The following is an 18021-nucleotide window of genomic DNA, read 5'->3' as shown; positions in this document are numbered from 1 at the left end:
CCTGCCACGCAGGGGTGTCCCCCATGTAGGGGAGCCCCACATGCAAGGAATGCACCCCGTAAGGAGAGCCGCCCAGCACGAAAGAAAGTGCAGCCTGCCCAGGAATGGTGCCACACACATGGAGAGCTGACACAACAAGATGACGCAACAAAAAGAAACAGATTCCCGTGCAGCTGACAACAACAGAAGCGGAGAAAGAAGATGCAGCAAACAGACACAGAGAACAGACAACCAGGGTGGGGTGGGGGGGTAAGGGGAGAGAAATAAATAAATAAATCTTATATGTAAAATTGAAAAAATTAATCTCATTGAAAGGATTTCCAAAAAGTCCACATTTTATTTAATAAGTATCAAAATGTTAATATATTTATATTTTGATCAATTACACAAGTTTTCATAACTCAGAAAAACTTGAACATATCCTTAAGATCACAATAAATAAAATTTTAAAGTTTTAATTTACTTATTTTTATTGCAGAGATGTACAACAGCATGATCAATACAACTTTCAGCCGTAAAACACATAATAAGATCCTTTGATAACAAACTCCAAGAATACAAAAATCAGCTCTAATGGAATTGGTCCTCTCCATCCTAGACCCCTACTCCCAAACAAGAGGGATGAAAGTTCTAATAGTCTAGAGTGGGGGCAGATGGTGGTAGTTAGAAAATGACTGCCTTGTGGTCAGTTTACTGAATGGGCAGTTTGTATAGTGAAAGTTTCACCTTTTTACTTTTGGGCTTTTTGTGTCAGTACAGGCTAAAACATACATTTTGCGGGGGCAATAACATGATCCCACATTTTCAATTCTTGGAGTCCCACTTGGACATAATGGTAGGATTTTACTGTATCACATTAGGATAAAATCTTATGGGAGAAGTGCATAAAAGAAGTAAAAATTTAAGTATCTATGTATTTTTCATATTGATGATAGTATCAAATTTCCATGGTATGTAACTTCAATTTGGATATATTTGAGTGGTGAAAGTTTTAAATGTCAAAATTTATATTATGCTGAAAATTATGACCTTTGCCAATATTTAAACTTATGAATAGTTTTCAAATGTGCAAAGGAGTTCTGCTGCAGTTTTTTTAACTTTTTTTTTTTTCAACTATTAGGGAGTACTTTAACCAAAAAGTTTGAAAATCACTGCTCCAGAGGAATAGTAAGCAGTGGCCATCTTCAAGGCCAGAGATGCTGAGGGCAGATTTTCTATGAGCGAGCTATAAACTGAACAAGGAAGAACAAGCTTCACGTGAGCTTGCTTGTTCTGGCATCTAGTGGTAAAGCCAAGCACAGACAGCAATTATGCTGTTCTGCTCATCAGACGTTCTCTTAAAATGTATTTATGGTGCATAGGATCCAGGCAAAGCAACAGGTCATATCTATAACTCTGACCAAGAAGCAGCTCCTTTATGAAGTGGTCAAGACTGATGCTCTCCACCCTTTGCAATTTCAGAAAAAGTTATTGGCCTTATGGAAGACATTTTACCATCGCAACTTATTTTGAACTGAGTATCCACTATGTGGTACGTTCTGGGAACGCAACATGCCACAATCTACACTTGAAGAATTTATAATATCCTTGGGCAAACAGAAAAAACATGGGTAAAATATGAATCTGTCTAGTCCAAATTAAGGGTCCACTGAATACAAGAAATAGCTGCCAAAAGCCAGGAACAGGGGGAAGAAGGCAGCTAGAATCAGTGGATCTTAAAAACCAGAATCCAGAGAACAAGACTGAAGGCTAATTTGATAGGGACAGAAGATGGCACAGGTGTGATACACGTATGACAGTGAGGGGGAAAGTGACTAGCCCCAAAAAGATGGCTGCTATGAAAGCTGGAAGACAGCCAGAAACCAGACTCCAGAGCATCTTAAATACTAAGTGAGAGCTAGGTTTTCTCCAAAGAGAATCGTGAAGGTTTCTAAGATTAATGTGCAAAATCACATTTCAAGATTTTTATGACTATGGTATACAGGAAGAGAGAGCGAGACAGTCTGAGTAGCCAGGATGAAAGCAGAGGCTGGGGTCAGGATGTGACTAGACAATAATCAAAGGACACTGTTTTAATGGGTGAGGAAGCCATGAGTAATTCTAAAGTTTCGAGCCTATGTGACTTTGAGAATCATGGTCCCACTGACAAAAATGAATGTGAAGAAAGCCAGCCAGGATTACGGGCAAGGGAGCAGGGTCAGCAAGCAACAATGGATGTTTGAAGGGGAAGGTCCAATCTTCAAGGCATTGCCATTACTAACTACGCTGTACTAGCTTGAGCTTTCTCTGAATTTATTCTCTTGCTCAATTAAACAAAGGACTAGCACTCTAAACTTGTTACTGATCATATTATATGACTCCACAATGGTTTATTAGTAATAAAATCTACAGAAAGCTTCCTTGAGAACACTCTTTTAGAAGGGCAAGAGCAGACTGAGCCAAAAGCCTCAGAATCGGCCCTTTCCCCAAGCCTTGATAGAGGATCCAGAACATTCACCTCCACCCCTCATCAGCCAAGCTTATTAGCCCTGTGACCTCTATGCCTCAATTCAGCCTCATGATACCAACATTACTCACCTCAAGAACACTGGGAATAATCCTTTTCCTTCCCCATTTATCCCCACCCCCAACAAGCTTTATAGCTTGTAACTTTAATTTCTTTATGTAACATTTACAATCAGACATCAAAAATGTCTAAACTGCAGCAAGATGTCATTTACATTATGCAGGACAAGCAATCTGTTCTCAAAATACCGAATCAGACTATGGCCTGGAGTCTCTGAGGGAGGCAGCACAGCACTGGGGTGAAGAGCAAAGGCTCGTCAGGCTGTCTTGAGTTTGAAACTCCCACTACTTACACACTTTGGCAAGTTGACCTCTCTGTACCTCAATTTATTTCAATCTGTAAAATGAAGATGATAATGTCTACCTCACAGGATTCTAATTGAACAACGAATTTAAGTGCTTATGTACCTAACATTAGGTACAATTATCATCCCTTAACATTCAGTTCTAGGTTCTCCCGTTACCACAGTTGATTTCTTATTTATTGATGGAACTTACAGGTTGCTCTAGATCAGGGTCAGCAAACTTTGTAAAGGGCAAGATAGTAATATTTTCAACTTTGGTGGCCAGAGGTTCTCTGTCACCACTACTCAACTCAGCTGTTGCAGCACAAGAGTAGCCAGAGATGCTATGTAAACAAATGAGCACTGTGGTTGTGTCCCAATTAAACTTTGCTTATGGGAATTGAAATTTAATTTCATGTAATTTTCATCGGTCATGAAATATTAAGCTTTTGACTTTTTTTTCAAAGCTTGAAAGTATAGAAACCATCCTTAGCTCACACAAAATGAAAATAGGGTTTGTCTTCTGGGTTGCCAGCCCCTGCTCTAGATGAACTAGTTTATGGACTTAGGAAGATGTGAGGGGTAGAAAAGACTTGAAACACAGACTGATGGAGCAGAGGAAAGAGGAAACTCAAGTATAAAGGGAATAAAGGTAACTTAAAAAGTTGAGCAGACTCAACTATGTGTAAAACACTTTATCACACACTATACCAAAGATGTAGAAGCCATGGTTCTTGCTCTCAAGGAGCTTTCACTTCTCCACAGTAGCTTAGAACTGAGGTCCGTCTTCAAAACACAACACTTCTAGACTTCTACAATGCATACAAGCAGCTCATACAAGAGGCAGGTAGTTTTTTTCAGCAACCCTATCTACACCCTAGGCCAACATGACTTACTATCTTGACCACCCACGCTCCCTCTTCTTCCCAGTACTTTTACTACCAGTTCTTTCCCTCTCCTCCAAATTATTCTGTCTTCCACTGTCATTTCTGGGGTAACATTCAGGATGATGTATTAAAGAACAAGTACACTGGATCCACCTTAAGAAAAAATGACCATCTAAGCTAGTTTTCAGAGATACCATCTCCCTTTTAATATTAGTGACTCCTATTGTTTTTCATTTCAATCCAGGTAGAAACCTGTTTCCAGAAGGCAGGCTAAATAGGTGTATCTTTATGCAAAAAGATACTTCAGAAAAAGATTTTTTTCAGAGCAAAGGCTTTAAATATTTTGCCCAAAAGACACAAAATATAAATTTTAGAAGGACAAAATACAGTACTCTGATATATATTTCAGTTGGCTCTAAAGACTGTGGATTTGAATTAAAAGAGCAGAAACCCAATATATCAGAGCAAGTAGAAAAGAAAAGTAAGGGACGAAACGGGGTCCCTGTTGTGGGACGAGTGGGGTCCCGTTGTGGGACGAGCAGGGTCCCTGTTAAGGGACGAGTGGGGTCCCGTTGTGGGACGAGCGGGGTCCCTGTTACGGGATGAGTGGGGTCCCGTTGTGGGACAAGAGGGGTCCCGTTGTGGGACAAGCGGGGTCCCTGTTAAGGGACGAGAGGGGTCCCTGGCGTGGGGAAGAAAGCCTTGTACGGCCGCTGAGGCTTCCCTCGGGGGCTCCGAAGGCGTGGAGGGCGCACGACCCAGGAAGAAGTCGCGGAGACAGACTGATGGCTCAAGTCTGGTCTATTGCGGAGGGGGATGCAGATTTATAGGATTAGGGAGTGGTGTGGCGGGGTCTGATTGGCTAGGGCAAATGCTGTTTCCATATAAGGCAATGTTCTGGCATTGGGCTAGTGATTGGCCAGTAGAGTATGTGCTAACTCTTGATAGGCTGAAGCTGTTGCTGGGCAAACAGCGTACTAAGAGATTAGGTTTAAGGGAGGGGGGAGGGGAAGTGAGAGCTGGGCTAGGTGGGAGATAGGAAGGGGGAGGGCGGTGCCGGCTAGCCGTTAGCAGCAAAGGCCTAGTCAGGCGTGGTCACCTTGTCTAGGCCCAGAGGGCAGAGGCGGTGTCAGCTCTTGCCGCACTGTCTGCCACTGAGGCAAGCCGGGTGCCCCTCCTCCCACATCTCCCCCTTTGTTTTTAATATGCCGGGGCTCTCGACGTTGGGGGGGGAGGCAGAGGTGAAGGCAGGGGTGGAGGTGCTCAGGCACGCGCTCCTGAGAGTTTTATTGGTGCCTCTTGATCATAGCGGGTCACTATAAGCCCCCGACATGGAAGGAGAAAGCCATCCAGAGATTCTCCCAGACCGCCGTTGATCGTATGAGGTCGCCAAGGTTCAGGAGCAGCAATGCAGAGCGAAAAGATAGGGGTGAGAAGAGAGGAGGTGGGGGGCCGCCAGGTTATGGAGTGAGGCGGCGGAGGTTCTCGGGGCCCTTACCCTCGGAGCGGTGCAGTGGTGGGGTTGCTTTGGCCCCACGTTGTGCTGTGGTGGGGTTGCTTTGCCCCACGTTGGGTGCCAGTTGAGGGACGAAACGGGGGTCCCTGTTAAGGGACGAGCGGGGGTCCCTGTTGCGGGACGAGTGGGGTCCCGTTGTGGGATGAGCGGGGTCCCTGTTAAGGGACGAGTGGGGTCCCGTTGTGGGACGAGCGGGGTCCCTGTTACGGGACAAGTGGGGTCCCGTTGTGGGACGAGCGGGGTCCCTGTTAAGGGACGAGAGGGGTCCCTGGCGTGGGGAAGAAAGCCTTGTACGGCCGCTGAGGCTTCCCTCGGGGGCTCCGAAGGCGTGGAGGGAGCACGACCCAGGAAGAAGTCGCGAAGACAGGCTGATGGCTCAAGTCTGGTCTATTGCGGAGGGGGATGCAGATTTATAGGATTGGGGAGTGGTGTGGCGGGTTCTGATTGGCTAGGGCAAATGCTGTTTCCATATAAGGCAATGTTCTGGCATTGGGCTAGTGATTGGCCAGTAGAGTATGTGCTAACTCTTGATAGGCTGACACTGTTACTAAGCTGATAGGTGGTTGTAAGCTGTTGCTGGGCAAACAGCGTACTAAGAGATTAGGTTTAAGGGAGGGGGGAGGGGAAGTGAGAGCTGGGCTAGGTGGGAGATAGGAAGGGGGAGGGCGGTGCCGGCTAGCCGTTAGCAGCAAAGGCCTAGTCAGGCGTGGTCACCTTGTCTAGGCCCAGTGGGCAGAGGCGGTGTCACCTCTTGCCGCTCTGTTTGCCACTGAGGCAAGCCGGGTGCCCCTCCTCCCACAGAAAAGGAATTTGACATAGGAAAAAACAAAGGATTCTTTATATTATTTATAAGGTTAACAAGAGTAAAATACTACTACTATTGTCTTGACTGGAATACTACAATGGCATTTGTCTTAAGCACTTTTCTTGCAAAAATTATCAGTACTGCAAACCTAAAAGACAGCAAAACACACAAAAAAATCAAAGAGTAGAGAGCAGTACTCCGATGTTTAAGAGCATCTCCTCAGAACAGGCCAGACTGGTCTCAGCACAATCCCAAAATGGTCCGTTTTATAAAATGGAAATGAAATTTTGGGGGGAGAAATTATGGGGAGCGGGACAGAGACTCAACCAGAATGATTAAAAATTATTTAGGATAGTAAAACATCACCAGATAAAATATTTGGTTGAGCCAACAGGGTATTGAGAACTTAAAATGTTGAAGGACTTAAAAAAAGAAATACAAAATGTGCTTCAAGCAGCTGGGCTCCCATTTACCATATGGGAGGTCCAGGATTCGATGCTCAGGGCCTCTTGGTGAAGGCGAGCTGGCCCATGCAGAGTGCCAGCCCACACAGGAGTAGAGCCCCACGTGGGAGTGACCTCCATGCAGAAGTGCTGCCCTGCGCAGGAGTGCCAGACGACACAGAGAGCTGGAGCAAGATGACGTAACAAGAGACACAGAGGAGAGACAATAAGAGATGTAGCAGAAAATGGGAGCTGAGGTGGCATAAGAGAATGATCGCCTCTCTCCCACTCTGGAAGGTCCTGGGATGGGTTTCCGGAACCGCCTAAATGAGAAGACAAGTGGACACAGAAGAACACACAGCAAATGGACAAAGAAAGCAGACACGGGGGGGGGGGGGGGGTGATAAAAAAAATCTTTAAACAAAATACAAAACTTGTTATACTTGAAAAAAGACAGACAAGAAATAAGCAGCTTCACCTTAAAAAAAAACGAACAGAAAAGAATGGGGGAGGACAATGCCCTATTTCCTGGCCACTCTCAGAAGCCTCAATTGCAGTTTCAACTACTGATGAGCAACTCTGGAAATCAATGACAGGTAACCAATTTTGCCATGACATGAATTTGAATCATACTGTAAGGAAGGGGAGCTATGTGAAAAAATCACCTTAGCAGTATGCCTCGTTGACCTCCTGGCATCTACCTCTCAACAATGATTTTCTATTCTTACCCCTTTTTTCCTGCCAAGGTTATACAGTATAAACTTGAAATACCTAGATTTTCATTGTTTTAATATAATCCACACCAGTTTTCCTAAGATCACATTCCCTATTGCCTTCTCTTACACAAATGTCATTTTTATTATGCTGACGGTACAACTATTAGTCAAAGAAAGAAATTCATCCATGTATGAAACATATAGTACTGTGCAGAGAATTCTCAGGCCAAGAAAAATGTCTACTTTCCTACTATTTCTCCCATGGATCAGGGTTGGAAAATATGAAATTCCTGATAGTATTACATAAATCATTAAAATAAAGTAAAATCACAATTATTATTAGACAGGAAAAGAAGTAGGCAATGCCAATGAAATTATTCCATGAAAGCTACAGAGGGAAATTTAATTCTGAGAATACATAATTTTAGCCTCTAGATTACTTTATCAACCCTACAAATGCATTAAAAAAAAAATTAGTTAAGAAACTATTCAACATTTAGTGGTCACTTACAATGGCCAGATTAAGCAGGTATTGACCAACTTCACTGATGGCCAGAAGTACTTTTACTTTTAATAATAAATACATAAGATTTGGTAGAAAGCATTATTTGACTTTATTTACCTAATTAATAATGTTGAATACAAATGCAGAATTAAGTGGTGGCCCTTCATTTTAAGTCTATTTCAAAGCATGGTCTCTTATGACTTAAGCATTGGGACAAATATATTCAAAAGGAGGGGAACCAGGAAAAAAAATTCCAAAAACCCCACTGATTTATCTATGCATTTTAAAGTTCAAGCTACAGACCTTGTGATATTGCTTTAAGAGGTATTTTCTTCTGACTATTCATTAATTTCATCAGTAACTGAATTTTCAACCAGAACCCCTATAATTTATCACAAGTCTTCCAATTATGAGTTGAAAAGTAACGTAGGCAGATACGTATACCAAGAATGTTATGAAATTCGCCACATACAGCTGAACTTCACATATTAACTTCAAAAATCAAGAGGACTATGATATTCTTAAAACCCATAGCAGGAGCCTGCCTTCTAATCTTCTGAATTTTAAGAAATGATTTGAACTAATGATGTTAAAGTAAAATACATTATAAATTTTAACATAAGAAATGACAAGAGGACAGCTAATAAAACTTTGCATTTTAAAACCAAAAAGAACACATCCTGGACACCTTAAATTAAAAAATTCAATTCTAAGCAGGAACTGTTACTGTGTAACAAATACTGCTCATTATCAAAAGTGCTGGTGACAAAGAATTCAATATGACCTCACCACAAAATCTGTTCACATACCTATATATATATTTGTCTATATCTGTAACTGCAATAAGATTTGAAGTATTTAAGGTGCTTGCATTTTGCACTGCAGGACTAATTCAATGAGCATACACCTGCTACCTCTTCGCAGCAACTCCAGTTAGAGTGTATGGTCCTTGGACAAAAAATGCTGTTATTTTCTAGAATGTGGCATTTGTGGAGCAGGAGTGCCCTCTATCGGTATGGAAGAGGACACATTCATCAGCTGTCCTGCATGCATTTTCTCATTAATTCGGAGTTCACATCCGTCCTGAAGCATTCGAACTGCTATTCGGGCAATGTTCTTAGAGTCATCGAGTCCACTGTGAGGCCGCCCATCATAATTCATTCCGAGTTTTTCAAGCATTACTGTCAATTTGGTCTGGCCTCGAGGAACCTGAAAAATAAACAGTAAATAATCTTCGTATTTGCTAAACTATAAGTTAGTTAAAAATAAGGAACTGAAAATTAACAGTAATATAAAATAAAGTTAGGCAAAGGACAATGCTCCTAGTCAAATGAAGCAAATAGATAAATCAAACTTTCAGAACATTAAAAATCTTAGAATTTTACCAACAGATGGAATCCTCAGACATCTAAACCTTTGCAGTTTTTAAAATTTAATAAATCATTTATTAAATGGCATATGTTGTTCTCAACATCTAAGTTGCAAAACTACCTTTGTAACACAAACTAATTCTTATGCATGGTATTTTTCTTTATTACATTAGTTATTCACTTACTCAGATATACTCCAAAATAGTTAGCCTCTCTAGATGAGTAAAGGGAATGAAAATTAAGAACACAAGATGATATAGTGTGATATTTTTAAACCATTTAAATATCCGATCCATTTTGATAAATTCAGAAATCTCACACACTGCCCAAATTCCAAAAGGCCTCTCCCATCTTTCAGAATCACTGTTCCTTTTTCTGAATATTCCAAAAGAAAGACTTAAATTTCACATTCTGTAATATGTATAGCCATGTCACCTACACCTCCCTTAAGGCCCAGAGCCTTGATGTGGCAGTAACAATTAAATTGTTAATTCACTGAGTTTCAGGGAGAATCAAAAAGCTAATGATGTAAAAGAACCACTGTAAACATCAATAATTATCTTAGGCTGTAATGCTGCAGTGTGCTTAGGACCTTCCACTAAATATCACCTAGGAAATGTGCTTTTAAAAATAACTTTTATATCTTCTTTTAATTCTCAAAACTTTATCATCTCATCTGCATTTCCCACCTCCTACTATTAATTGAGTATATAGGCAGGATAATGGCTAACCAAGTTTATTCAAACTAGGTGAAATTTAAGAGAAAAAGGTCTCTGAGGCAATTTCTTAGGTATAAAGTAAAAGCTTCATACCTATACTATAAGACTGGCTTTCATTGTGACCAAGTCTTTTGGTACTCAGTTCTCAAATGTTTTAGATAAAGGTAGCAGCATGATAGGAAGTTACTGTACTTAATACTAAATCGCTTTTTAAAAATATTTTTGATTTGAAATAATTTCAGACTTATACGACAGGGTTGTGTAACCATCACCGCAATCTAATTTTAGAACATTTTTCGTCCACCCTAAAACAAACTCTATACCTATTAGCAATCACTACCCATTTCCTCTCTAATTCCCCTCCCTCATATACCCTGGCAACTACTTATCTACTTTATGTCCCTATAGATTTGCCTATTACGAACATTTCATGTAAATAGAATCATACAATATGTGGCTTTTGGGGAGTAGCTTCTTTCAGTTAACAATGTTTTCAAGGGTCACCTATGTTGTACTAGATATACTTTATTTCCTTTTAGTGCTGTGTATCACATTTTGTTTATCCATTCTTCAGTTAATGAACATGTGTTTCCATTTGTTGGCTACTATGAATAATATTCATGTACAACTTTTTGTGTGGACACTGCTTTTCATTTCTTTTGCATATACACCTCAGAATGAAATGGCTAGGTCATATGATAACTCTATATCTAACTTTTTGAGGAACTGCCAAACTGTTTTCCAAAGATGCCATTTTATGTTCTCACCAGCAATGTATAAGGGTTCAAATTTCTCCGCATTCTCACCAACATGTTTTGGTAAATCCAATAGTCCTATTCCACTGTGCACCATCTGAGGTAAATAACTCAAAACGCATAGCCCAAGGTAGGTCTTAATCCTCTTACTGGAGTCCTTTATAAATGAGATGAATACAGAGAGAGGAGGACCCGAGACAGAAGCCTCCAGAATCTGAGAAAGGAAGTCCCAGAAGCCACAAGCTGAAATCAACAGAACCTGGGATCGAGAAAATCACAGGAGCAGAGAGAAGGCCAGAGGAGAACAGAACACTGGGAGAGTCTTTATAAGGAGAGTGTCATCTGATGCCTTGATGTAGACACTCTTTCAGCCTCACAACTGTAAGTTTCTAAGCTAAATAAATGCCCACTGTAAAAGCCAGCCCATTTCTGGTATATTGCTTTGGGCAGGTTTTAGTAAACTAAAACACTGTTCCAGCAAAATTAAAAGATACTTAACTACAAATCATAGCTAACCAACAAGCAAATGTGGTTATTTTAAAAGCAAGTGGAATAACAAAGTAAAAAAAGTAAAGCGCATGTAAAAAAAAAATCACACTTAGTGAAAATGTTCAGGAAGCAAGTTAAGAGTAAAATTTATTGTCCATGAAAGGAAAAATCAAAAGATGGTAAGAACCTAATAATACCAGCAAGTAAAATGATCTGAGTAGAATGTTAGGACAAGAAGCAATGGGAAAAAGTGAAGTTTTCATTTTTAAACTATATGATAAGTTAACATATTGATGACATGTCACAATACTGAAGAGGTTTTATGTAATAAATGGAAAATAACAGCTTTTCTATCCAGGCCAAATGAGTTAATAGACTGTACTAATAATGGCATGCTATAGCATTTGAAAAAAAGCTAAATGGTGAAATTAAAAAAATATTTTCTGCAGAAAGAGGGCAAGATATATTTATGCCCCATCAATCATAAGCAGTCTTGAAAAAAAAAAAAAGCCTGATGGTGTCACAACGTACTGCTCTCTTCAGAGAGACAGGGTGTCCAAATCTTGTGATAAAATGAAAAGTCCTGGATAATGCCTGAAAATATGTTTTACTTTCTTAAACAGAGGCTAGTTCATGCAATTATGTTATGAAAACCAACAAAGAGCACATAAACCTCCAGCTTCCTTTGGCTAAGCAAGGAAAAGTCTCAAAGTATCTGAGCTGTGAGGTAATCAGTAGGAAAATAAGAGTCTAGATTGAAAAAGAGCTACACAACTAGCCTATTTAGCAGACATTTTCCATCACATAAACCAGTCAAACAAGTCCCTGTAAAACCCTGAAGAAAATATTTTGACTTTGAGTGAAAAGATTCTTGGATTTTAAAGGATACTGAGAGTCTTTGGAAACATTACGTAGCAAAAGGAAATCTCGAAATGTTCGAACTTTTGCTTAGGCTTGATAGAGAGGAAAGATATAGCAAGTTTCAATTATTGAAAGCCATTTGGAAAAATTGTAGGAGGAAATAACTAGGTGAGGGCTACTTCCTCTAAACCATCTGCTCAGCCTGAGAATATGACTTAGAGAGAACTTTGTAGGCACAGTTGGATGGTACATTAGAGAGAAGATTTACTGATCTGTCCTAGGAAATTTGTGGATTTCTAGAAATCCTATGTTAGTCATAGGAAAGCAATGAACATGTCACTATAGTTTTCAACTTTTTATATGTGTAAGCAAACATGTTCTGGTTTAATGGTCATACGAACAATAGCAGAAATGATCTAATTTCAGTAGAAATTGAAACCAAGCTTCCTTCTCTCAAATCCACCATAAATTAAAGTATTTATATAAAGAAGAGAAAAAAATGGAACAAAAACAAGCACAGGTTTCAAATCAAAGAGATATGTTCCATTGTTTACTTTTACTTTAAAACCAGCATTTAATACATATATAGTCCTATGGAAGAAATGATTTAACATGTTTGCATAATAATTTTACAAAAGTTAAGTGCAGATACTCTACTATTCAGAGAGCACATTGGTACAACCCCTTAGGAAAAGAATTTTTGCATTATCTGTGATATCAAAGATGCACATACCCACTGACCCAGCAATTCTACCCCTAGGTTTACAATCTATAGAAATGAGGGCACAAAGAAACCAGAAGACGTGTACAAGAATGTTTACAGCAGCACTGGTCAAAAGCCCAAAAACTGAAATAATCTAAATGGCCATTCAAAGTACTGAAGATAAACAAATTGTGGTATAGTCACACAATGGAATTCTACACAGCAATAAAATGAATTACAGCTATATACACAACATGTATGAATCTCAAACATAATGTTGAGAAAAAAAGCAAATAATATAGCCATTATGATGGCTTTTCATTTCATTATGTCATGTTCAAAAACAGATAAAACTATCTGGTATAAGGATATACATATAAATATTAAAGCTAAAAAGAAAAACAAGAAAATGATTACCATGCAAGTATGAATTATGGTTTGCTCTGGAAGGAAGGAGGAGGTTAAAATGGGTAAAAGCGGGAAACGGACTTTGGCCCAGTGGTTAGGGCGTCTGTCTACCACATGGGAGGTCCGCGGTTCAAGCCCCGGGCCTCCTTGACCCGTGTGGAGCTGGCCCATGCACAGCGCTGATGCGCGCAAGGAGTGCCGTGCCACACAGGGGTGTCCCCCGCGTAGGGGAGCCCCACGCGCAAGGAGTGCACCCATAAGGAGAGCCGCCCAGCGCGAAGGAGGGAGCAGCCTGCCGAGGAATGGCGCCGCCCACACTTCCCGTGCCGCTGACCACAACAGAAGCGGACAAAGAAACAAGACGCAGCAAAAAGACACAGAAAAACAGACAACCGGGGGAGGGGAGGGGAATTAAATAAATAAAATAAATAAATCTTTTAAAAAAAAAATGGGTAAAAGCTGAGAGTATTACTTTAAAACAATCTGCTAAACTGCTTTAAAGAGTTAAAACTATATATATATATAAAGCAAAGTACTTTTCCTCATAAAACTATTCTAGGATGTGTTCATCAAAAAAGAAGTAAAGGGAGAAAGAAATTGGCACAGGATCTAATACACAAAGCAGAAGCAAAGGAAACCCTTAGGATGATTTTAGAGAAGGCTGAAGAACAAATTTCTCAGATTAGAACAGAATTAAAGGCTCCAGGAAGGTAGTCCCCGAGGACAGAAGAGAGGAAGGGAAGGGAAAGAGAGAAAGAAAAACAGAGTACTGAAAAGTGATTTACATTTTGAAGTGCAAACAATTAATGAAGTTAAGTATGAAATGTGGAGGAGTGTTATGAATCTCCATAGAAATAAGAATGTAAACACCGAATAATGATTTGACTACCAATGCAACTACATTAGAAAGATACAGGGAGGGGTAGTGATGTGGGAGTGTGGCTTAACAGAGCAAAATCATCTTCTACTGCACAAACTCAATAGATGCCTAAAACACAAAAGTCAAGAAATTTAATATAAACATGTAATTTAGAAATATGAAGATGTAAATATTAGAAGAACGAGCAAAAAAAGAAAGTTGCAAGCATTTGCCTCAAGAGAATAGGAATCAGCACCGGTAAGGATGTAGTGGAAGGCTGCATTCTGATAAAAGCCTTGCAGTCTCATGTGAAAAATTTATACTATATACATGTATTACTTTGAGAGAAAGTAAACTGAAACTGTTTTTTAAAATGTATTTTATAAAAAGCAAAGCCAATTCTAAAGCAGAGTTTACTTGTAAAAAGAGAAAAAGCAAAGCCAATGGGGAGAATTTGTTCCAAAACAAGCAATACATTAAATAGTCCTACAATTTGAAAACCCTATCACTGAAAATCATTTAAATAAACATAATGGGTTGAATGAAAAAAATGGCTTGCCTTTCTCAACTAATTTAAACATAACATTTGAAAAGTATTAACTAATTATATGGTCTTTTGTTGTGAAACACATCTAATAAAATCATAACGATGTTCATAAAAATATAATAAACATATTAAGAGCAGTAAAATCAATAAAATATAGAAATTCTACCTTGTAAAAGTTTCCATATGTCTTTCGAATGTTGATCCACTTTTTAGCAAAAAGAGGATATCTGAGCCTGCTGAGTTGGCACTGAATGTTCAGGAACTTACTCATATCCCATGAACTTAAAAATAAAAATCAGGAAAAAAAATTCATGAAATAAATGGTATACTATTCTTACAAATGATTATTTTAAATTACTCTCCTTGTTTTTATTAACACGTGTCAACTTTCTCACATCACACTTATCATAGGCATAGAAAATTACATTCTCTACAACCTAATTCAAAAATAAACATTAAAGAGCATTTTTAAGAAAAACAGAAGTTAAAATACAATCTGTTCTGCCACAGTACATGTTTCTACATCACCAATCAACTTATGAGACTGAAGAGAAGAATATGACTGAATATCGTGGAAAGTCTGTTGGTTCATACAAGGAGTTTCCTAAGCAAGGAGAATTAGAAAAACAGCAGTAAAAATTACACCTTTAGTGAGAAAGAAAAAAGTCCTGAACTCAGCTGCTATATTGGTAGCAGGAGCACTTCCAACTGTATTTTAGGTATATTAACATCTACTGCATGTCCCCACGAATCTATTGCTTCTGTACATTTTTAATATCCTCTGAGGCAGCTTCTATCTATTCTGAGGTGCCTCCTTGGCCAAATTATTTGTGGAGGTAGCAATTATTATTTTTGTTAATATCTGGTTACAAAACTGCATAGGTTTTAAAGGATCTGACCCAGAATGTGAGGTTTTTACAGAATTGCATTACTGTGCTATGACTACAACATTTCTCATCTCACCTAACAAGGTTCATCAATATCTTCCAAACCTTCTTCTAAACAAACACAATTATATGTGATTCAATTCAATTTGTTCTTCTTATTGTATCTGAGGGTCTCTAAACACTGTCTATAGGTGACATCTCAGCCTTAGGGTACAATCTGTCCATAATTTGAAAGACAAGTCTTCAGGACTTTCTACTTGAATCTTAAATGGCATAATAGTAAAGATGTTGCTTTGACACAAAGCCTATAATCCTTGTTTTAATCTTTTGGATCTTTCCTCTAGCCTTTCATTTTAACACATGCTTACTGAACATATTCTTCAAATTAGCATTATGGAAGACTATCAGGTAGCAAAAGTCTTTACAAGGATCTGTAAACTTCTTGAAAAAATATTTCTTAAATACATAAAGTTTAAATATCAGAATTTCCAAGAGAAAAGATGAACATGAGCTGCAGTATCGGAGATGAAACACAAGGTGGGCTTTGAATAGTGATAAAGAAGTAGTGGAGGAAGAGAGCCTTTCAGCAGAGAGGAAAGTGTGAATAGGTACATAGAGAAAGGATAAAACCATGGTGATGCATGGGCCAGCCTCAAGGGAGTTAAAAAGAATAATGGCAGTTGGATTAAATTAAATGGGTAGGGTGGGACTGGAGAAGAGAATCTTGAAATCCAGACTGAAGAGTTTGGGAATTTTTTGAGCAATAAAGTGTCATGATAAAAACAAGCATTTAGAAAAGTCCTTTTATTTTTACATGTTAATATTTACTTTCTCTAGTCTTGGATTAGACTTTCCCTCATTAAGTAGAAATAAGAATGTGAAAGGAAAAATATAGTCTCCCATGGGGTGACTCTAGGGTCCTTCAACAAATAATACGTTTGCGGTTATTTTTAAAAGTAAATGGATAAGAGAATCTTTAATCTTAAAAGGTAGATTTAAAAAAAAAAGATATTCAAAATGCGTCCATCAATTATAACAAATATACCACACTAATGAAAGATGCTATTAATGGGGGAAAGTGGGAGAGAGGGGTTGGGGTTTGTGGGAATCCCCTATATTTTTGATGTAACATTTATGTAATCTAAAGCTTCTTTAAATATTAAAAAAAAATCTGTTTTAAATAATTTTCTTAAATACTTACCCATCAGTTAATATGGAATATTTATACTTTGTTCCTAATTCCTTCAATTTCATCCAGTCAATTACTTTTTTTAGTACCTGAGGGAAGGTATCAGCTCTGTCTACCTGATCCTGAGGACATGAAAGTAATATATGAGAACAGGGCAGCTACATGTGGTCCTATATTCCCTCTGTCTTTTCATCATACCTGGATTAAACAGTGATTTGTCAGTCTTCCTAACCGTATTGCAACCACAGGTTTATTCTGTCTGTCTTTCTGACTTCTAGACTGTAAGTGTGCTGAGGACAGAGAATGACCTGTCTTTGCATCCTACCTCAGCAAGTGTTATAATAAACACTCAAATATTTGTTGAATCAATGACTGAGGAACTAAAAAAATGATCAAGTGATCAGAATACAGAGATCTAAAAATTAGTCAGGATATAAACAGACACACTTTAACATTTTATCTAAAAGTCAGCATGGTAACGTTTTACTAATGCTCACTACCTTGAGACTGATCATTACATCTCCTTGAAAAAGCTGAGAACAATTTTTAGAGAGGTGGTAAAATTTGCTTTTCAATTTTTTAAAATATTTCGATATGAAAGATCCTTACCAAATAAGGAAGGCATCACATTAAACTGCTTAAAATAATTTTTAAAAAACTATCTATAAAATAAATCCCAAATTTCAAACCCCCTTTCAAATTCCAGAAAAAAATAACATAGAACTATAACCTGAGTAATTCCAGTAAGATTGATGCAGAAATCAGACAGTTGTGTGTTAATCTCTGGCCTCACATATTGCTGAAATGTATCTTCCTATTAGGGAAAGAGGAAAGATAAGTTAAAATATTTTAATAATAAAGAGTTAAGACATATTACATATGATAAATGACAAATTCAGTCATAAGAGGCTGTAATTTTATATGGTCTTACAGAATGAACATTTTCAGAGTTTTAACAACTGACAATCCCCCACCCCCAAAGTACACATATTAATAATTCTTTAACTGTCTCAATTTTTTAAAATTTTAAGATGAAGCAAATCTTTGAAAGCAAGCTTTCAAACCAAAATTTGAATAAACATTTCCTAAGGAACAAAATATTGATTTTGGTAATATTTTCATTAAAAAATTCTATTGAATGAATTCTGAACAGTCAAATTTTGACTATGTGATACACAGTAGTTTAAGAATCAATAATACAACTATATTTTGCATTAAGAAACTTTCATGTTTGCCTTCTTATTTTAGTCTCACAACAAATCTGTGAGCTAAATAGGGTCAATATTGTTATTATCATCACAATCAGATCTCTACCCCTCACTGATGTGAAATAATCAGGCTAAGTAAACTCAGAGTTGGAATCTAAAACATAAATTACAAGAGGATGGGATAGGAGTACAGAATGAGAGGTAAATGCTTAAATTGTACAGTTTCCATTTGGGTTGGTTGTAAAGTTTTGGTAATGAATGGTGGTAATGGGAGCACAACATTGTGAATGTAATTAACAGTGCTG

The 18021-nt window shown here is 38.3% G+C and overlaps 1 protein-coding gene across 2 annotated transcripts in view; it reads right to left on the bottom strand.

Moving 5' to 3' along the window:
- Positions 1-444: 444 nt before the first annotated feature.
- The window catches only part of ERI1 (exoribonuclease 1), a 39651-nt gene continuing 22074 nt past the window's right edge, over positions 445-18021 (bottom strand). The window contains exons 3-6 of one of the 2 annotated variants that reach the window (XM_004479663.4): positions 17239-17322; positions 16521-16630; positions 14599-14713; positions 445-8930 (exon numbers count right to left, since the gene is read on the bottom strand). In XM_004479663.4, the coding sequence (XP_004479720.1) occupies positions 8688-8930; positions 14599-14713; positions 16521-16630; positions 17239-17322 (552 nt within the window). In that variant the 3' untranslated portion in view covers positions 445-8687. The remainder of the gene's footprint in view (positions 8931-14598; positions 14714-16520; positions 16631-17238; positions 17323-18021) is intronic. The other variant, XM_004479662.4, reaches the window with a different exon arrangement.

The sequence above is a fragment of the Dasypus novemcinctus genome, chromosome 29 (assembly GCF_030445035.2).
Source record: "Dasypus novemcinctus isolate mDasNov1 chromosome 29, mDasNov1.1.hap2, whole genome shotgun sequence".
NCBI lineage: Eukaryota > Metazoa > Chordata > Mammalia > Cingulata > Dasypodidae > Dasypus > Dasypus novemcinctus.
Note: the sequence above shows the minus strand (reverse complement) of the source record. Positions and strands in the feature narration are given on the sequence as shown.